General features: G+C 44.9%; 1 protein-coding gene and 1 non-coding gene across 2 annotated transcripts in view; both read left to right on the top strand.

Annotated features, from left to right (window-relative positions):
- The window catches only part of HYDIN (HYDIN axonemal central pair apparatus protein), a 440,857-nt gene that overhangs the window by 365,566 nt on the left and 52,954 nt on the right, over positions 1-22,337 (top strand). The window contains exons 51-60 of the mRNA XM_049703807.1: positions 706-825; positions 3,915-4,074; positions 4,179-4,351; positions 4,967-5,165; positions 8,949-9,048; positions 10,734-10,833; positions 12,421-12,589; positions 13,107-13,345; positions 14,967-15,084; positions 21,727-21,931. Coding sequence (XP_049559764.1) covers positions 706-825; positions 3,915-4,074; positions 4,179-4,351; positions 4,967-5,165; positions 8,949-9,048; positions 10,734-10,833; positions 12,421-12,589; positions 13,107-13,345; positions 14,967-15,084; positions 21,727-21,931 — 1,583 coding nt within the window. The remainder of the gene's footprint in view (positions 1-705; positions 826-3,914; positions 4,075-4,178; positions 4,352-4,966; positions 5,166-8,948; positions 9,049-10,733; positions 10,834-12,420; positions 12,590-13,106; positions 13,346-14,966; positions 15,085-21,726; positions 21,932-22,337) is intronic.
- Positions 15,420-15,554, top strand: LOC117202647 (small nucleolar RNA SNORA70). Its single transcript, XR_004485125.1, has one exon. It is a non-coding gene; the product is annotated as a small nucleolar RNA SNORA70 (small nucleolar RNA).

Raw genomic sequence — 22,337 nt, 5'->3', positions numbered from 1 at the left:
GGTACCATGAGACTGAAATAAAGAGAAAGTTAATAGGAGTGAAGAGGGGGGAAAAGTCTTCCTGTGACAAGTTAGTTTGCTTATTTAACTATATAGCAAATGTAAACAGATTTTGTGTTTACTGTAGGACTTTTTATCCTGTAATATCCATATATATGTGAATCTCCACAGGCAGGAGATTTTTCCCTGAGCTACCAAACACTGAGTCCCTTATGCACCACATAAAGGCACCTGACTGAGCAAGCTAGTGGGGCCTTTTATAGCTTGTCCACCGAGAGGAGCTTTTTTGCAGTTCTCGCCAAGGGACCACGTTGGACAGCGAATTCAGAAGCTGGTTAAGATCCACCAGAACTAGTTTTCCATAGGGTTTCTCAGGACTTTTTCTAGCTGGGCACACTAGAACAGGAAATCCAGCTCAGCTCCATCATCAGCCCCATCAGCTGATAAAGGATCCAGCTCACCCATCATCAGCGGTGAAAGACACCGCTGGGAATCTTTTTTCTCGAGTTCAAACTGTACTATCTTCACTCGGGGTTGGGGATGGGAGGGTACAGGAATAAAGGCTCAATAAATGTCCTCAAATTAAGAGTCGTTCTGTCTCCAGACACCTGGACCCTTTGCTGAACAAAGAGTGTTGGGTTCGTGTGTACCTCGTGTGGAGGCAATTCAGACAGCTCTCCTCTCCTCTTCCTCCCCTGTGTTCAGAGTGGTCTTCCCTCAGCACAAGAGGGACGTGAAGGCGAATGAGGTCATCTTTAAGAAGTATATTGTGAGCCTGGAGAGGTTTTACTTCGGGCCACTGCTTTGTGGAAAACCAAGAGATAAGTAAGTGTTCCATTATTTCAAAGCAGATTTCAGACCCCTGGGTTGGACTCATGAATAGGACAAGCAGGGTTCCTATGGAGACATAGCTTTTACTAACATTGCCTCAGTTAGCCCAGAACCCAGGAGAACTGGGTTCTTGTGCCCCAAGTTTCTGCTAAGGTCCCAAATGAATGGGGGTGCCATTTTCCCAGATGGGGAAGCTGGAAGAAGACCAGGTTTTGGTAGGGGAAGGTAGGGTCAAGTGTGCACTTTGGGATATGTTAAGTTTGAGATGCTTGGGAGATACAGCCAGTAGCCACGTAAAGCAGGGCATAGTCTATACGGTTTTGGTTCTCAGAGGAGAGCCTATCTTCAAGACAACAAAAGCCACAGGTGTGGATGAGACCACCTAAGATGAGAGGACACAGTAAGGAGAGAAGGACCATGGTTGGAGCCTCAAAGGACTCCACCGCTCACAAGAGGAGAGGCCAGCAAAGAAGATAAGAAAGAGGGCCAGAGCTATGGGTGGAAACCAAGAAAGGGTGGTGTCATGGAGCCATGAGAAGAGGGTGTGGTCAGCTATGTTGATTGCGGCAGAGAGGGCGGAAAGATGAGAACATCAGCGTCCACAGGGTTCAACAACATGGAAGCCATAGGAGGCTCAGCAAGAGCCCTTTGTGGGGGATTTCTGAGGATGAAGCCCAGGTAACGTGAGTTGAGGAGTCAGTGGGAAGTGAGAGAATGGAGACAGAGTGTGGAGATAGCTCTTTGGGAAAGCCTGGCTGTGAAGGGAGATGGAGGGAGTTGAGGACGGGAGGGAGACGTGGAGTGCAGGGAAGGCTGTTCGTTCGCTCTTGTTCTTACGATGTTTGGATGTCAAGGGGAAGTAGCAAGGAAGCGGCTAGAGTTTCCAGAGCACATAAGGGCCAACAGTGGTGCAGCTCCCTGAAACAACACAACGAGATGTGGAGATGATGGCCTTTGCCAGGAAGAGGGACCATCATCTCATGCTAGGTTGGAGGGAGGTGAGACGGCTTCAGGTGCAGGTAGGTTTACAGATTTGGCTGGCATGGTGAGGAGGTTCCCATGGAACTGTTTTCTCCATGATGAATGATGTGAGGTCATCCCTAACAGTGAGGCAAGTGGAAGGAAGTTTAAAATGTTGAGAAAATGGAGAAGGTATGAAACAGGTTTTGTGCAAAGTGGGAGAGGGACAATATTAGAGAAATAGATTAAGATTATCAGGTAGAACCAGGGGCCCAGGTAAGGTCAGTGACCAGAAATATTTAGTAATACTAGTTTTTTCAGTTATATATAAGTTTTTTAGTGTATAGGCAGGGAGGTAAGACTAAATATAGAACCAGGGTCTCAGCCTAGCATTTATTGTGATAAGTAGAGAATGATTATTTCTATGCCTACTTGGTGAAACTAATGAGCCAACTTAGTTCTCCATTCCCTTCATAACCACCAGTTTATTTCCTAAGGTGCTGAACTAGTAAATGAAGGTGAAGGGTGTTGACTGTTGATGGAGAGGATCTTCAAAGCCCAGTAGAAGGACTTAGGCGAGAGAAGGAGTGGGAGTCAGGTTAATGGACATGATGTACAGAGCAGCCTGGAGGTCGGATTCAGGGAAATGATGGCCATTCAGAGAGGCATGTATTCAGAGCTGCACTGGAATTAACCAGGATATGGGGCCAGACAGTGGGGATCCAGGAGGGCAATTACAGTGGTCCAGAAACAAGTATTATTCATCTATTCTTTTTTTTTTTCTTTTTCTTTTTTTGGCTGCGTTGAGTCTTCGTTTCTGCGTGTGGGCTTTCTCTAGTTGCAGCGAGCAGGGGCTACTTTTCATTGCAGTGCGCGGGCTTCTCATTGTGGTGACTTCTCTTGTTGCGGAGCACAGGCTCTAGGCACGTGGGCTTCAGTAGTTGCGGCACGCAGGCTCAGTAGTTGTGGCTCGCGGGCTCTAGAGCGCAGGCTCAGTAGTTGTGGCGCACGGGCTTAGTTGCTCCATGGCATGTGGGATTTTCCCGGACCAGGGTTCCAGCCCGTGTCCCCTGCATTGGCAGGTGGATTCTCAACCACTGTGCCACCAGGGAAGCCCTCTTCATCTATTCTTTTAAGTCTTACTGAGCCTCAATGTCCTCATCTGCAAAGTGGGAAAATAATAGCACCTACTGCACAGTTTGGGGAGGACTGAACTGGTTAGTACATATGGAACTTGTAGCAGAGTGTTCAGTCGTGGTGATTACCAGCGAGGTGTGGAGGCCACCACCACTCTGGCAGTTACACAGACAGTGCTCTGTCTCTCGGACTTTGATTTAGTCTCTGCAATGCCCTCTCCTTCCTTCCTCCATCTTAGTCTGTCCAGAGAGCTTTTCAGACTGTTTCTGGGCACCAGTGGGTACTATGGTGCCCTGCTTTCCTGACCTGTGCTATGACCTCCTACGATGTGTGTGTTCATTAATCTTCCTTGTGCCTTCTGTGGCTCCTTTCCTGTTTGGTTCCATTAACTGGGCAGCTTCCAATGCTTAAAGTGCTCCACTCCATGGATCTCTCCCTAAGGCACTAAGGGAACAGAAACAACCTTGTAACAGTGAACAGTTACAATCCATGTCGGAACAGTAGCATCCCGCACAGGTGTAGAAGAAGGTGGTAAATGAGGTCATCTCTAAGACAGATACGAAATAACACGTTGCTCAGATTATCATCTCTCCTGGAAGTATAAGCTCTGGGAAGGAGAGAGCTACAGATTTTTCAGTCAGAAATCTTTGCAATAGTAATAACAACCATTTATTGGGTATTTGATATCTGCAGCTGTCCTCAGGGCGTTAGGTGCACTATTTCATTTAATAGTCATGGAAATCCTAAGGGATATTATCATCCCATCTTAGAGATGAGGATACCAAGGCTTGGGATGGGAGCGGGGGCTGGTCACATCACAGCTCTAAGTCTTCACAACTACAAAGCTTGTGTTCCTAGCCTCCATGACACTGCCTCTGTGTAGCCACATCATCCTTTGAAATTGCCTTATGCCTCACAGTCTCCTTTTCCACCTGAATTCTCAGCCAGTCCTCACATCCACATCCCTAATTTTTGTTTGTTTCCAGGTACAAGTCATCCTTGTTCCCAGAAAACATGGAGACACTGACAATCCTCAACAGTTCCCCAATGGTCGTGGAGGTGTCCTTCTGTTTTCAGAACGATGTCAAAGCAAACACCTACTTCCTGGAGCCTGTCAACATGATTCTGGAACCCAGTGAGAAGCAGGTACAGTCACATGGATACAAGTCTACCAGGGCAAGGCTTTCTTGGGAAATTTGAGGCCTTGGTATCCTCGGTATAAACGTACTTTGTTTGGACTCTCCCATTAGCAGCTGAACGTTTGGGCCTACCCTACTGCAGTTGGTGTCTTTGAAGACAGCATTGTCTGCTGCATCAAGGAGAACCCCAAGCCAGCCGTCTTCAAATTAAGCTGCCAGGGGGTCCGCCCAGAACTGGAGCTGGACCCCAGACAATTGCATTTTGACCGGCTCTTGCTGCACAGGTCAGAGTTCTGGGTGATACCAGGACCGGAATGACGTTTAAAGAACTTTTAGTTCTAAGGTGACCAGCTCATCCTGATTTGCTCGGGACTTGCCTGGTTTTAGTATTTGAAGTCCTGCATCCTGGGAGACTTCTGGTCCTGTGCAAATCAGAATAGTTAGTAACCCTCTGAGTTCACAGGTTGTCACCTTGGGTTCAGTGAATGGACTTCAGAATGGTTAAGGACTCCCCTAAGATCCAAGTGTGTGCATATGTGAATTTTTCTCAGAAGAAGGACTACCTTTTTCCAGATTTTCAGTCCATTACCCTAAAAGGTTAAGAATCTTGGTTCTAGAAATTAGAGGACAAACACAGAACACTAGACCAAACCTAGAACTTACATATTCATTCACTGGAAATGTATTACTCTAAATAGAGAATGTTTATTTCTGAGGAAGCTGGGAGAGAATGTTGATAATGTATCCTGCATTCCTTGATCATCACAGGTAGGCCCCATTCCCTGATAAATACTTATTAGTGAACTAGCAGTAATAGAATAACCAGACGTGCTTTTTCTGACCTGCCATAATAAATCAAAATCATTTGAAACTGGCAAAATTTCTCTTGGTCTCTGCAGGAAAGACTTCAAGGTAGTTCTTCTCCGCAACATCACACTACTTCCCCTGACCTGGAGGATCACCAGCCTGGAGCACCTGGGCGAAGACGTCACCGTGTCCGCGATGCAGGGGACCATAGCCCCCAAGGCTGAGGAGAGCCTACAAGTGCGCTTCCAACCCTCCAAACCCATCAACATCAAGAAGGCGATTCGGTTGGAGGTAAGGCTTCATACGTCTTCAGACTTGGTCACCAAAGTATGTACACACTGGGTTCCCTGACACACACACACCGACACACACATACCCACCAAGCCAGGTCTCCGTGTTACATGCTCCCATCTGATCCCCGTTTGACGCCCCCCAACCCACAATATCCTGCTCTGCTCACAACTGTAAGCTCCATAAAGGCAGTCTTGTTCATGGCTGATTTCCCAGTGGCAAGAACGGAGCACTCAATCAGTGCAGAGTGGATGAATGAGTAAATGAATGAATGAACGGTGTTACTGTTCCTCGAGAAGCATTCGATTTCTGATTTAAGACCCCCAAACCCAGTCACCCCTCAGAGTCCTAACTCAGTAAACATCAGCCTCCACCCAGTTGCTCCCAGCAGACACCCAGGAGTCATCCTTGATTCCTCCGTTTTCCTGTTGGCCTCCCCCTCCATCCCAGTCCTCCAACAAGTCTTGTCAGTTCTGTCTCCCAGTGTATCTCCTGCCCATGCCCTTCCCTGTCTGCACTGCCACCACCACCCTCATGCAGGCCACTTGCTGTGTCGCTCACCTGGACTTCCACAGAGGCTTCCTAGCCGGCTTGCCTCTTCCCACTCCCCGCAGGTGTCCAGAGGGATCTTTACAATGTCCGTCAAATCAGGTCACTCCTTCCTAAAGCACTAGGCTGTCTTCCCATTGTACTAAGAATAAAGCCCAGGGTCCTCACCTACTTCTGAGTACCTGCCTGCCTCTGTATCCACATCAGGTTTTTCCTGCCTCAGCGCCCTGGCATTGCAGCACCCCTGCCAGGAATGTTGTCCCTATGCTCTGTGGGGGTTGGCTTCTGCCCTAGGGTCTGCTCAACAGCACAGCCTCAGCTGGCTTTTCCTAATCATCCCACTGAGGAAATCTCATTATGTGCTATCGCTCACCCTGTCTTCTGTCCTTCAGAGCACCCACCCCATTCGGACATTATCCTGTTTCTTTCTTTACTTCCTTACGTGAACTCCACTGGAGCAAGATCTTGCCTGAATTGCTCATCATCTGTATTAGTTTCCTAGGGCTGCTGTAACAAATGACCACAAACGAGTGGCTTGAAACAACAGGCATTTATTCTCTCACAGTTCTGGAGGCCAGAAATTCAAAGTCAAGGTATCTGCAAGGCCATGCTCCCTCTAAAGGCTCCAGAGAATAACCCTTCCTTGCCTCTTCCAGCTTCTGGTGGCTCCAGATGTTCCTTGGCTTGTGGCTGCATCACTGCAATCTCTGCCTCAGTCTTTGCATGGCCTTTCCCTCCGTCTGTGTCTTCTCCTCTTCTGTCTCTTATAAGGACACTGTCATTGAATTTAGGGCCCACCTGGATAATCCAAGATGATCTCGTCTAGAGATCTTTAACTTAATCACATCTGCCAAGACTCTTTTTCCAAATGAAGTCACATTCACAGGTTCCAGGGGTTAAGACATGGACATACCTTTTGGAGGCCATCATTCAACTCACTACCCTATCATATCCCCAGTGTCTAGCACAGGCCTGGATGTAAAAGGCACTCAGTAAAATCTGTTGAATGAATGAACGAATGAATGAATGAATGTCACTGACTTTTGATGGCTGAGCTGATGATGGAACAAGCAAGAAGTCGCCCAAGCTTCTCTTTGAATACCCCCAGGGATAGAAGACTTACCAGGTATCTCCAAGTAGCCTGATCTTCCTTTGAACATGTCTGACTGTTAATGCCTTGTTCGGTTGCACTCAGATTTCACCCTGTAATTTACACACATTAATCCTGTTTCTACTTTTTGGGGCCAGTCAATGGATCGCATTAATCTGTCTTATCACCTACCCCTGACAGCCCTTCCTATAGCTGAAAACAGATATTGATAGATTCGTTCAATCTGCAAATGTATATGAATCCCAGAGGTGACAGTCAGCATTTTTTTTTTTTTTTTTTTTTGCGGTACGCGGGCCTCTCACTGCTCTGGCCTCTCCCGCTGCGGAGCACAGGCTCCGGACGTGCAGGCTCAGCGCCCATGGCTCACGGGCCCAGCCGCTCCGCGGCACGCGGGATCTTCCCGGACCGGGGCACGAACCCGCGTCCCCTGCATCGGCAGGCGGACTCTCAACCACTGCGCCACCAGGGAAGCCCGACAGTCGGCATTTTTAACACGTCTCTACACAGACGGGGGTCTCTGCACAATGAATCCAGGCCACACAGCAGGTGTAGGGTCCCAGCTGTGCCACCTTCATCCTTTAGTTAATGGATCGTGGGGATCCCAGGGCTTCCCATGGTGAAGTGTGAGAGTGCAGGAGGCAAGCGTCAAGGGGACACTTGGAGAAGTCCTCATGACAGCTATTTATCAACTGGTATGGAAACATCTGTGTAATTTAACAACTGACGTCACATTCCCGTATGTTCCAGCCAAAGCAGCCGTAGTGGGTCTCCCCTCAGGCCCCCAAAGTGGTCTAAGGCTTCCCTTGCCCAGGTTGCGTCCCTTCCACATCTGCGCGAGGAAAGGCCTGCTTTCTGGCCCCTTTGGAAAGCGCCCTGGTGAACTCTAATTGATTTTGGCACCCCTTAGACTTTCCTTCTTATTTTCCTCAATTACAAAATTTAATTGCCCCCCACTCCCAAGCAGGGAAGCAAAGGAAATGGAATGCTCTGGGTACTCGGTAACTATCAGTACAAAAGAACTATATAAATTCTGGATCTGATAAACCAAGTTCTTTGTCTTATTTTTCCCTCCTGCTGCCAGCCCTTCTTGTCATCTCTGTCAGAGTTTGAGCATCAAAGGAAGGAAGGTGAACTTAAGCAGTCAGATTTGCTCTGTGAAGCACTGGCAAAATGCTTGATGGAAGATAAGACGGAAACTCTGCATTAAAGCTACAGATTTCCCCGTTGGCACCTAAAACACAAGCAATGGGGAGCTGGTGACTTGGTTGCTTAGTTTTTCAAATTGAGGCTTCAGCAGAGAGGCAGGTGGTGTCCAGGCGGATGCAGGAGGGCCACACCCACTGCCCAGTGGCTCTTCCCCTTGACACACAGACCCTTTATTGCCCATCATTAGTCTCAAGAGTCAACAGTTGGATCCGGCTGAGAGCTGATACCAGTTCAGACGTTCTTCAGGACAGTGAGGGAGGTGCTACCACCAGGGGTGACAGCAGAAGGGACAGGGAGGCGATGGAGGCTAGGAGTCTTGCTTTTTTTTCACATTTCCAATAGTAATGATGTTCGTTTTTTTAAAATCTGAAATTTCCAAAGGAGAAACATTAAACGCTTATTTTGTATGAAAAATCTAGCACTTATTTTATATGAAAAATCTGACTCACAGGTTGAATCAGAGACAGAGAACAGAACGGTTCAGATTTATAAAATTAGTAAAGCAAGGATAATTTACAATATAAGTGTTTTTCATTTCAACTGTCAGAAAAATGCTCTTCAGGTTTAGTTGACTTGAAAGTTCAAAGAACACTTTCCTGCAATGTACACTCACAACCCAAACTTCAGTAAGGTCGTGACAATCATGCAAATAATTGAAACCCAGTAAGTGGACAGGTTGGAAAATGCAGTCCCATTTCCCCATCCTTGTATTGATTGTCTACACCAGCCTTCCCCAAAGGGTGTTACGAAGAACACTCATCCTACCAAATGCTCAGTGAAAACAAAAGCTGAATACATTTCAAAAATGTTCCTTACCATAGCCCCTTCTTCATGATTCCTCCTGCATGTTCCATAGTTCAGGCTCCAAGCACCTTGTGGGTCTTGCTTTTACAAAAGAATTTCTCTTACCCCGACAGGTTTTAGATCCAGACAACCTCGTTGGTGTCGTTCAGATTGAAAACATCCTGATCTTCGCAGAGTCCTACGACGTTACCTTGGACATCAGCTTCCCCAAAGGTCTGTTGACCCCTTCAAGGAAAGGGTGTTTAGAGGTCACATCTTTTAGGCAGTATGTTTCTTGTGTAGAGAAAGATCAGTGGTTGTTGGGGAGAGAGGTGGAATTTAGGTAAATAGTAATCACGCAAGTTCAAGTGATGTTAGCAATGTTACTATGAATCTTAATTTCTCCAACTGGAGACAACAAGGCTTGGTCAAAATATAAAATTTGCAGAGCTCTCTTCTGAACAGTCATCTGAGAGTGAGCTCTTATCTGCCTGCCTGTGTTGTTTTTCTATCACTGCCCTAACAAATTACCACAAACTTTATGGCTTAAAACAATACATATTTATTATCTTACAGTTCTTTAGGTCAGCAGTCCGAAATGGATCTCACTGGGCTAAAAGCAAAGTGTTGGCAGGGCTGCGTCCCCTTCTGGAGTCTCTGGGGGCGAACCCGTTTCCTTGCCTTCTCCACCTTCTGGAAGCCACACACGTCCCTCAGCTCATGGTCCCCTTCCTCCATCTTCAAAGCCAGCAATGTTGGGTCAGGTCCTTCTCACGCTGCCATCTCTCTGGTTCGCCCACTTCTGTCTCCCTCTTCTACTTTTAAGGACCTTTGTGATTACTTGGAGCCCACCCAGAGAATCGAGTATAATCTCCATTATTTTAGTCAGATGATTAGCAATCTTAATTCCATCTAATACCGTAATTCCCCTTTGCCATGTAGGCTAGCATATTTACAGGTTCCAGGGACTAGGACGTGGACATCTTGCAGGGGAGGGAGTGGGGGTGGTGCAGGGCATTATCCTGCCTACCACACTGCGCCAACACCCAGGTTAGGGCCCTCCTTCTTCCGATAGGTCTCCTACTCAGCAAGACTCGTAGAATGTTAAAGCTACATATTTACCTGGATGTCATTAGTCTTATGTACAACAACACTTACTGCAGAATTATTTATAATAATGGAAGATTAGGAATACCCTAAATGTCTATCTATAATGAAATATTATTATTGTAGGAATAATATTGTAAATTATGAAACAGCCATATTATACAGCCATTAAAATCACACTTATGGGGCTTCCCTGGTGGCGCAGTGGTTGAGAATCCACCTGCCGATGCAGGGGACATGGGTTCGTGCCCCGGTCCGGGAAGATCCCACATGCTGCGGAGCGGCTGGGTCCATGAGCCATGGCCGCTGAGCCTGCGCGTCCGGAGCCTGTGCTCCTCAACGGGAGAGGCCACAACAGTGAGAGGCCCACGTACCGCAAAAAAAAAAAAAAAAAAAATCACACTTATTGGGAGTTTTTAATTGTTTGGGGAAATGTTTATGACATAATGCAAAGTATAACAATACAGATGTATACGTTATATCCCAATTCTGAATATTATACACATGATTCAAAAATCTTTTTCAACACTGGGAGTTTTAGCTAATGAGAGACGTGAAAGGAAGAACAGTAGTCCTAGGATAGAAGCCAGAGGGAGCCACCCCACTGAACTGGGCGCAAGAGCAGTGTCTGTTGTTTGTTTACTAAGGCTCAATTACAAGAGGCTTTTCTAGGCACAGTGTTTTCAGAAAACAGATTCTCTGAAATTGTCGCCGTGGATTTTCCGTGTGAACTTCAACTGGAAGCTCCCCTGCTTCTCACTGCCATGCCCACTCATCCCACCCTTCCCCACCCCGGCCCCTGGCTTCTGCAGGAACTGAAGGAGGCCTCGATTTTGGGATTGTGAGGGTCATGGAGGAGGTGAAACAGCCCCTGCAACTGAAGAACCGTGGGAAACACGAGGTCATGTTCAGGTAACCTAAAAATCAGACAGCATGTGGTCATCCACATCCACTCATGGCAAGAAGTGTGTTGCCTGAGAGATATTTTTAAAAAGTCGATCAGGGAAATCATAAGAACCATCTCTGCTGTTAGCTCCTCTTGGTTTCAGGTGAATAGAATCCCAACTGCTCTATAGCCTGGAGCCACAGGGGTCTGGGGGTCGGGGGAGAGCCTCAGGGGGAGGTTGGGAGGAGGAGATACTGGGGTGAGGTCTGGTCTTAGGGGTGGAGTGAGAGACCGGAGATGGCGGCCCTGGCCTTAAGCCATCCTGCCCTCCTTTCAGCTCCTCTCTGTTTCATAAGTTGGCAGTCTACATAGGATTTCATGTAAAGACCGAGGGATTTTCCAGTTTTCTTTTTTAATTTTAAGAACTACTGTATTATAGACTCCAAGTGGTGGCCTGGTGGAATAGAGCTCCAGCTTGTGCTCATCCTTGAGATTAAAAATGAAACACTAAATAAGGGAGATTCCTCAGGGAGGAAAGCGTGACGCCGGGTGCAGGGGGGGAGGAGGTCCCTCTGGCAGTGCCAGCACCTATGGCCAATCGATTTTATGGAAGGTCATCCCTCCCCCAGAAGAATTCAGAGTTGATAAAGGAACTTCCCCCGGCAGACCTGGAGGCATTCAGCGTATTCATGATAATTTCGCTTCAGTTCAAATATTGCCGAAATTAGAACAGTCCCACCTCAATACTACCGTTCCTTAGAACCCTAAATTGAAATAAATAAATATAAATAAAAGCTAAACTGGAATCCTGCCCGTCGTGAGTTTTGTTTTAGATTATGACAGGGCGTTAGCTCTGCTCTTTTAGGCTTCATGGAACAGAGGCACCCTTGGGTTGGAGTAAGTGATCAGGGTTCACTGAAGGGATGTGCAGGGGAGTGAGGAAGCACAGGCACCATGCACATAGCAACGAAGGGCCAGGTCTCCTGGACCCTACTGGGGATAACATGTGGGTCCCCACGGCAACTGCAGGTGTCTCGCCTCAGCTTCAGTTTCTTGCTCCAGCTCCAGTCCCCCTGGCATCTCGTGAGTCAGCTTTTCTCTGTGACCCTTCACCTCACCTGCATTGGGCCGTGGCCTCACTTCTGAACACCTCTGTTGCATGACTTCTGCCCCCGCCCTTTCTCTCCTCCCTTAGATCCTCTGGCTTCTGCATCACTGTTGCCTCTGTGTGTGCTGCATTCAGTCTCAGAGCAGGGAGGGAGGAAGGAAGGGGGACAAAGAGAGAGAGGGAGACAGGGAGGGAGAGAAATGAATTGATTTAGTTGGTCCTTATCCAGCATCACGTGTTCCTATTAGACACAGCTCTCCTGCAAGGACCCCTCTTAACCACAGGCCAGAGATGGCTGTCTCTGCCTCAAGCACCAATGCTTGGCCTGGTCAATCCTGGCTAAGGAGGGGTGGTCACAGAGTACAAAGCACAGTGAACACTGCTACGCATAGTGGTTAAACAGGGCTGGGGACATGGCAGGCACTTAACCGTCTAGAGTCTCATCTCTAGTGTCTTGGGTTCCCTAGATAATGACTAAAACTGACTTTTTATTCTTGCCTCTCAGCTTTTCTGTGGACTCCTTAGGGATTTCAGCAACCAATATAAGTTCCATGATCTCAGTCCAACCCAAGAAGGGCTCACTGACCGCAGTGGAAAAACCCACAAATGTCCAGGTGCTCTTCCGTGCAAAAAAGGAAGTGAAGATGGAGCACCAGCCAGTTCTGCGCTGTCAGGTAAGCGAGCTCAAAGGGAGGACTCACACGGTGGCAGGCTCGTGGGACTCACGCCTAAAGGAAGCGTACGCAGTCTAACCCATGCTCCGGGGGGGAAAGGGAGTGCTGGCCTGGTGGCAACCAGAGAGGATACACCAGGGCTTAGGGAACTATAGGCACGGGTAGGTCGGGTGGGAGGTATGCAGAGTCATCAGAAATTGACAACCCCAGAGCAGAAACGTGACCCCTGGTCTTCGGAAGAGACAAGACCAGAGATAGGGAAACTGAGTTTCAAGTCAAAGTGAAGAGAAGGGAAGTGAAAATGGGAGGCACACGTGGTGCATTTTGACCCACGGCTGGTACACGTTAAGTTTTATGTTAGCATTTACTCATATTGATGATGCAATAATATGAAGAGAATGATACAGAGAACTTGGCTTCATGTCAATGAAGAAAATACGGAATGAAGTGGACAGTCATGGAAATTCTGGAGTTATGCTGGTGGCTGACATCTTCCCAATCCTTTTTCCCTTTCTAGATTATTGAGCCCAGTATCTCAGAAGGAGGTAAAGTCATTTCCAGCATCCCAATTAAGATCTCTGTGAATGCCGTGTTCTCCAGATACAGCATCATCCCCTCCTCCATCATCAACTTCGGGGCTTTGATCTGTGGCACGCGCAAAAGCTCCTCCTTCACCATAGAAAATCGAGGTGTGATCGATTTCAAATACACCCTCTATAGGCTGACAGGGGAGAGCGCCCTCCATCAGAAGAAAATGTAAGACAAGTATTTTCTTAACTCACACCGTTCCCTGGTTAATCAGTACTTCATATTTTACAATGAGCTTTCATATAGTTAATCTAAATTCACCCCCAATCCCCTTTTGTGGGTAAGGTTACTAAGGTTTAGAAGTGACTCATCCAAGATTATGGAAGAAATCATCAGTGGATCTCAGTTCTGAACCCACATGTCTGACTCCAAACTTCACATGCTTTCCAACTGCTGTCCAATATATGATACATTTTAATTGAACAAATGTAAAATCTTCTGCATGGGATTGTGTCTGTTGTCCTGGTGCTCCTAGTGTGCTGCATTACTTACCAGTAAGTCATTGTCCTATCTGTCATTCTGTAGGATTTATAACAGCAAGCTAAATCAAAAGGAATCATAGCTGTGCTTCATCATGGGGGATGGCAAAGGGTACCCTGGAAATTTGGACTAGAGAAAGCCTGGTGAGGGCCTTCTTTCCCGGGACTGTTTTTACCTTCTCCCCATGAAGACACTTTATCACAACAGCTAACTTAGTAATTGTTCCAACAGCAAAACTCTGTATTCTTCAAAAGGTGGCTGTCAATCAATTAATCAAAACCATTTACCTTTCTGAGTGCTTTTGGCTTTTATTTGTCATATTCCTTTTTGACAAATTAGGGATTGTTTTTACCAGTTCCCAGGTACTTTGTCTTGACTTTCAAATGAATTGACTTTCTAAATAATTAGTAATTTAAGATTGACTTCCTAATTAATTGTTTTAAATCAGACATACAGTTTTACATTGTTCGTAATTGTTTTATATTTTTGTCGCTCTCCTCTTCCATTTTGGCAAAGTTTGAACATATTAAGACATTTTTAATTAAACTGTCTAAAGTCTCTTTCTTCCAAATCTAATTTCAACCTAATTTTTTATTACTTATTTTATAATTTAATAATGTTTATTTATAGGTATTATAATTTTGTTTTGCTTTAAATTGGTTTTAATTTTAATTTATTTTTCATATTAGCATACACAAATTCATGCAAAGCACTCAAACTCCAGTTGTTCTGGTCATTAAGCAAGTGAATTCTCAAATATATAAAACTCTCAAAAGTTTAAAATTGTACCTCAAATACATTTGAATATTTTAGGTGAACTGGCCTCTGAAAAACCAATTATTGGGTAAACTAGTTTCGAGTGAAGTGAACACCTACCAAAACCTGTGTTTGTGCTATTGTTTACACTAAGTCTTAAAAACACCGTGACTCTAAATGTGAAGAAGAGGGACAGAATTTAATCTATTTGCCATTGCACTTTTTAAGTGATAAAAGATTTGAGGTCTACAAATAATTTCCACACACAACTTTCCAGTGAACTCAAGTAAACGTTTAAAATTATTATTTACTTGCAGTAAACTTCAATGTCCTTATGAATCATAGTTAATAAGTATAATTTCTGCCTACTTCTTTCACAACTGTTCAATGAGTTTGGCTGATGATGAATAAGCCGGCTATGCTCCCCGATGCCCTCTTGGGCAAGGAAAGGCCCTTTCCTCCATTCCAAGGAGAAGGGACCTTGCAAGCAGACAGGCAGGTGGTATTTAATGACCACCCCAACCTGAGGGTATGCTCTTGCTTCTTTAAGCAGCGTCAGCCGTGTTAGACATGCAAGATCCCGGGAAAGAGAGAGCCTCTACAGGACTGGACCTTCTAAGGCAACCAAGTTCTCTGACTCTGTTCAGAAAGACGTAAATGCCACAAACCAGGTGAGCACCCTTTTCCTTTTTCACAGAAACCCCTGTGTTCTAGCAACAGAAACCTGCCAACTAGTTCTAGCAACAAATACCTCCCTAGGATAGTGGGATTTGAATTTTGAATATTCCTACTATGGCAGGAATATTAAATAGTTATAATGAAATATCACTTTCCTCTTGAAATAAGGAGTTATGGCTTTTAATTTGGATATCCTCTTTTGCTTTAAAACCTTCATTGGCTCCTCATTGCTTTAAAATTAGTTTCTACTCTTCATAAGTATTTCAATCAAGAATCATTTGTTGATATGAAATAGAAGCCCATTCAGATTGGCTTAAATAAAAGGAGATTGCAGCCAGTTAAGCCGACTGTGCTCTTTTCCCCATGGGGGCCCGGTGCGCAAGGGCTGCAAACAGCAGCCTCCTCGGTAGTGTATGCGGCCTGTTGCCTGTACGGGTTGCCCTAAGGGACCTTGGAGACAGCCCTTTCCAGTGGACATTTATGACTGGCATGCTGTCCCCAATCTAGGCTCCAGACAGGTATGCGTGGTGCCTCTGGAAAGCCCCAGGGCACAGTGACCAGGGTCCGCATTGGCAAGGTCATAATGTCCATCCGCACCAAGCTGCAGAACAAGGAGCATGTGATTGAGGCCCTCCGCAGGGCCACGTTCAAGTTCCCTGGCCGCCAGAAGATCCACATCTCCAAGAAGTGGGGATTTACTAAGTTTAATGCAGATGAATTTGAAAACATGGTGGCAGAAAAGCGGCTCATTCCAGTTGGCGGTGGGGTCAAGTACATCCCTAATCGTGGCCCCCTGGACAAATGGCGGGCCCTGCACTCATAAGAGCCTTGGAGCCGCCCCCTCCCTACCCATGCCCACCAACAAACTCTACTTTCTTTTCCCTGTCAAAAAAATAAAATAAAAGGAGATTTGAAGACTTTTACATCTGGTAAGATGAAGTAGACATCTTTTTCCCTAGTCTTCCAACTAAGTACAACTAAAAACCATGGACATTATGTATAAAACAAACACAGAAGACTGAAAAATGGAGAGAAAAAATCACACCAGCTAGGGTCCTTGGGACCCAATAGACATCACAGTGATGAGTTCCCTGATTTCTTTTTGCTTCGTATACCCTAGATCGGGTGCTGAGGGAGCCAGCAATCCAGAAACATCAACAAGCACGGACCAAAAAAGGCCCCAACAAAAGCCTTCTCCCACTAGCCAAAGGACCAGGAAAAGGTAGCCTAGCAAGACAGAAAACTTTCAGATAAGAACTGTAATATTACAGTCAAACATGACAGAGAAATCTGTGGTCCTACCCCACATATTTCAAGCAAAGGCCAGTGGGGAGCCTAGACTTCTCACTCAATCCAGGCTATAATGAGGTGCCCTGACCCCCTGCCAAAGTGATGTCCAAGAACACTCAGTAGGGAGCCAGACATTCATTACCCACCATCACCTCCACCATTGTCAATGGCAACACCACATGGGGAGCCTTGACTTCCACTCCAACCCAGTGGTAATGAGACATCCTTCTCATCCCCCCCAGGGGACCTCCTAACCCATGGAATCAGCAGAACAGTAATGAGACACTCTTACCCCTCCCCACAAGGGAAATATTAGTCAAAGACTAGTGGGGAACTGGAACTCCCACCCTAAGAAGTCGGAGTGGAGAATCTGGACTACTATCCCCACCTGCCAGTAACAAGGCAGTGTTACCCCCCTCCCCTGCCAGAGTGGTGTCAGAGAAAGCCAGCTCAAACAGAAGTTAAATAAGATCCAGAGTCTCATAATATAATACCCAAAATATCCAGGTTTCAACTGAAAATCACTCAGCATACCAAGAACCTGGAAGATCTCAAACTAAGTGAAAATAGATAAGCAATAGATGCTGAAACCGAGATGCCCAAGATGTTAGAATTATCTGACAAAGATGTTAAAGCAACCAGCATAATGTTTCAAAAAGCCATTACAAATATACTTGGAAGAAATAAAAATATAGTAATTCTCAGCAAAGAAAGAGAAAATATAAAGAAGAACCAAATGGAAATTTTGGAATTGAAAAGATGAATCACCAAAATTTAAAACTCAGTGGATAGGGTTTCCCTGGTGGCGCAGTGGTTGAGAGTCCACCTGCCGATGCAGGGGACACGAGTTCGTGCCCCGGTCCAGGAAGATCCCACATGCCTCGGAGCGGCTGGGCCCGTGAGCCATGGCTGCTGGGCCTGCGCGTCCGGAGCCTGTGCTCCGCAACGGGAGAGGCCACAAGAGTGAGAGGCCCGCGTACCACAAAAAAAACAAACAAACAAACAAAAACAACTCAGTGGATGGATTCAACAACAGAATGGAGGAAACGAAAGACTCAGTGAACTTGAAGCCAGAAAAATAGAAATTCCTGTGTCTGCTTCCTATTGCTCCCATAACACATCACCTGAAACTTAGTGGCTGAAAGCAATACAAATTGTTTCCCTTGTTTAAATTGTTCTGTAGGTCAGAAGTCTGATACAGGTCTCACTAGGTTAAAGTCAAGGTATTGGCAAGATACCTGCATTCTTTTCTAGAGACTTTAGGAGAGGATCCACTTTCTTCCCTTTTCCATGTTCTAGAGGATACCTGCATTCCTTGGTTCATGATTCCCTTCCTCCATCTTCAAAACCAACAATGGTGGATCGGGTCCTTCTCATATCACATTACTCCAGCCTCTTCCATAGTCACATCTCCCTCTAACTCTCTTATGTCTGCTTCTTCCATTTCTAAGGACTCTTGTGATTACATTGGGCCGAGGATAGTACAGGATACTATCCCCATCTCAAGGTTCTTAATTCAATCATATCAACAAAGTCCCTTTGCCGTGTAAGGTAATATATTCACAGGTTCCAGGGATTAGGATGTTGACATCTTTACAAGAGATGTCCAATCTTAGGTGTCTTAGGATGCCCAATATAAAGAAAAAGAGAAAATAGACTGTTTTGAGTCTACTGAAAGTCTGTTTAGTCTAATGGGAAAAGAGTGAACAGACCCTCAGGGACCTGTGGAACTATAACAAAAAATCTAACAACCCTGTCATCAGAGTTCCAGAAAGAGGTAGGAAATAGGTAGGGCTGCGGAGCAAGCCAGCGTTTGCTATTAACTTAAACCGGCATTAGTATCAGTCAGGGTCTGCTATTCTCATGGTAACAGGCAACCCTGAAAGTTATCAATAGCTTTAAACAACAAAATTCTATTCAGTATTTCTCACTAATGTCTATGGGGGAGGAAGGAGGACACTGCGCTGTGTTGCCCTTACACTCAGACCCAGGCTTTTGGGTTGCCATGGCAGACAGAAGGGGACAGTGTGATAAATTACACATTGTCTCTTAAAATTACCTCTTGAAAGTGACGCCCTTTACTTCTGCTCACAATTCATTGACTAAAGAAGTCACATGGTTTAATGTAATAACCATGTGTTCAAAAAGCTAAACATATATGATGAACAGCACTAATTAAAATTGATCAGAAGGTGTAGCAATACTCTTTCTTATTTTGCTTCAAGCAGGGGTTCCTACCCTGCAGTTCAGGGCCTCCCAGGACTACTGGGTGATGAGTGACACAAAGAGAATAGAAGCATTCTATTTTTTATGTCACTTTGGAGAGGCTTTATTTTATGCTACTTTCCCAAATTAGTTACAACTTTGGGACGCTCTCCATGGTTCCTCTTTCTTCTTTTCTTCCTTCCTTCCTCTCTGCTCTACTTCTCTACTCTTACCTTCAGAAAGAAAGTGTACTGTATTAAAGAGGGAAATGTATTAGTAATTACGCTACTTAAGTTGCTTAATAGTTCAAGAAATAACCTTTATTGGGTTACAGTGTTTGTAGAGCTATAATAATGTAAAAATTTGTATGCTATGTTATTAGAAATATACTACATTAGTGCATTTGAGAGAATAAGGTCAGAAAGTCCCTGTATAGACACAGGTAGGGTAAGGAGGAGGTGCTCGTGGATGGCTGTTTACAGTCTAGCTACTACTTCACCAGTGAAGTGAGGAAAGAACACAGTTGGCATTCAAGCAAATGGAGCAGAGGATTCAGCCCAAACTCTGTTACAGAGTCTCCACTTAGTTTAAGGATATTATAATGTCCTTATAGGATATATGTACGTATAATGTGGAGGATGTATAATACGCTATTTTAAAAGCATATGCAAATGAAGAAAAACGATAACTGGTCATCGAGCAATGGTGGACTAGCTCATTCTACCCTGGAGAAAAGTCTGATGGAATTTGTGGTGGTGGGGGGGTCAGGGTAGGGGATATTGAAAGGAGAGAAAGAAGGAGTGAGATTCTTTGGAGAAGGGTTAGGAGCCAAACTAGGAAGGCATATGTGGGGAGAGTTGAGCATGCTGCCTCTCTTCCCTTTGGTGGGACTGATCAGCCTGAATAAACCTGGTACGTTGCCTTCTCCGTCTCATCTCTTTGGATAAATGGAAAGCAACCATAGATGGAGGCTTTTCCTTGTGAATCTCTCATTTAGTGTTTCGTTTTGTTTTGTTTAATATTGGAGTATGGTTGATTTGCAGTGTTGTGTTGGTTTCGGTGTGCGGCAAGGTGATTTGGTTGTACATACATGTGTGTCTGTTCTTTTTCGGATTCTTTTCCCATGTAGGTTATTGGAGAGTATTAAGTGGAGTTCCCTGTGCTATGTAGTGTGTCCTTGTTGATTATCTATTTCATTCATTTAGTGTTTTTTTAGTATTGTTATAAAAGGAAAATAGTCTTTTCTTACTCTAGTTGAAAAGTAAAATATTGATAGAAAGAAGCATAAACAATGCCTAATCCCATCACCCTGAGTTAGTTACTGATAATATTTGGCATATGTGCACAATTCAGGTAATATATTAATAACTTTATACTATTTTTTCACCTACCTTTCTCATAAGCATTTTCCTAAGTTATTAAAACCTTTCATAAATATAATTTTGATTCCTATGAAATGTCCTATCATGTGAATGTACAAAAATATTTCCTTATTTTTATTTTGTGTAAAATAATTCAGAATAAACCTCTACAAAGCTGTTTTGTTTTCAAAGAATGGAAATTCATGTTTGTCCTAAAACATAACTAATAACATAAATCCACAAATAAATAAAGATCATGACACCAAAAAAACAAATAAATAAATAAAAAGGAGAGAAAAGAAAAGAAAAAGAAGTAGGTAGGGCTGAAAAGGTACTCAAGGAAAAAAATGGCTAAAAGCTTCCCACATTTGGCAAATATTTAAACCTACAAATACAAGAATCTGGGAAAATCTCTAACAGGACAAACCCAAAGAAATCCACACCAACACACATCATAGTCAAATTTCTAAAAACTAAAGACAAAAAATCTTGAAAGCAATGAGGGAGGACTGACTCCTTACATACTTACATATAGGGGGGAAACTATTTAAATGACAGCAGGTTTCTTACCAAACACCAGAGGGGCCAAAAGGAAATGGCACAACATTTTGCAAGTGTGGAAAGCAAATCACTGTGAACCCGTAATCTTATATCCAGCAAAGATATCCCTCAGAAATGAATGGAAAATCAAAATCTTCTCAGATGAAGGAAAACTAAATTTGTCACCAGCAGATCTCTCCTAAAAGAATGGCTAAAGGAAGTTCTCTAAACAAAAAGTAAACAATAAAAGAAGGAATCATGGAGCATCAAGAAGGAAGAAAAAACATGGCAAGCAATTATGTGGGTAAATTCAATAGACTTTCCTTCTCCTCCTGAATTTTCTAAATTACGTCTATCAAAGAAAAAGTTATAACATTGTCTGATGTGGTTCTAAAAGGATGTAGAGGAAATATTTTAAACACTTATAAAAAGCAGAGGGTAAATAAGCAATTGACAAGCAACATGCTGAACACTACAATTAAGGTGTGTATGGAGGGAGGGGCTCCAGAAAGATGGAGGAATGAAATCCTGCTGTTCCTGGTAGCTGTTAAAAGTCATTGACGTAATCATTTTGTAATATATACAGGTATCAAATCATCATGTCATACACCTTAAACTTATACAATGTTATATGTCAATTATATCTCAATAAGCCTGAGGGCAAAAAAATAAGAAAGGAAGGAAGCTCCTAAGAACCAGAGAAGTATATGATAACACCCCATGTTTTGAGCACAGATGCTTTGCTAATTGCTTCATACACATTCTTTTATTGAAGCCTCCGGTGCTCTCAGGGTAAAGTGTTTAGCTTCATTTTACTGATAAACTAAGACTCAGAGAAGTCACTTGTCCAAGGTCAAACAGTTAATACGCAGCAGGGCTGCGATTCAAACCCAGGAGCATCTGACTCAAAAGTCCATAATCCTAACCCCTGTTTCCCATCTGGGTAAGTGTTGTACTATGTAGAATGTGTCTGTTCCCTTAGACCCCCACTTAACCATGACTGTTCAGAAGGAATGCGCATAGAAAGAAGTGCCGAGAAAGCCTGTCCCTGGAGACCCCCCAGACTCTCCCTGCCTCCAGGAGAAGAGCTGGGCCCAGAGAGAGCCTGTGGCGAGAGCCCCCTAACCACCCCCCCACATCCAGTCCCTCTTGACACCATCTCATGACTCTGGTGGAAGGGCTCAGACTCTGCCACCCACTCTGCCTCTGCCCCTCCTGCCCCTCCCACCCTTCCTGCAGGCTCGCTGCACCCTCGGCATGTTCACCGTGTACCCTGGGTTTGGCTCCATCTCTTCCGGAGGAATGCAGGTCGTGACCGTTGACTGTGTGGCTGACCCTGTGGGAAGATGTGAGGAATCTCTAGCGATTGATATCTCTGACCGAGACCCAAGAGACCAGCCCACTGGCATTCCTTACAGCCTGTTGGCCGAAGCCTGTCAGCCAGGTACTGGGCACTCAGATGGGACAGCACCCCTTAAAAGACCTTCCTTCCTCTGTAAGAACCCCCTCCCTTGCAGATGCCTAATAGACGTGGCTGGGCTTCTTCCTTTGGGACCTTAGATCTTCCTGTGGTGTCTTCAGCCATATTTTTCCTTATAGACTTACAGGGCATGCACACCTAGAAGGGGATGTGCAGCTTTAAACTCCTGGTCTTCCTGAGTTTGGTCTGGGATTCTCAGATGGATATTGTTACCTGGGAATGATGGTGCAATGAGATATGGCACAGAACCCAGAAACACTGAATCCTGCTCATGGCCAGGCCACTCCCTGTAACATATGCACAGAGAACAGTGGTCAATGACTGAGTGTATTACAACTTTAACCCAGAAAGAGCTCAGATGAAGCACGGA

Source organism: Orcinus orca, chromosome 20, assembly GCF_937001465.1.
Source record: "Orcinus orca chromosome 20, mOrcOrc1.1, whole genome shotgun sequence".
Classification (NCBI taxonomy): domain Eukaryota; kingdom Metazoa; phylum Chordata; class Mammalia; order Artiodactyla; family Delphinidae; genus Orcinus; species Orcinus orca.
Note: the sequence above shows the minus strand (reverse complement) of the source record. Positions and strands in the feature narration are given on the sequence as shown.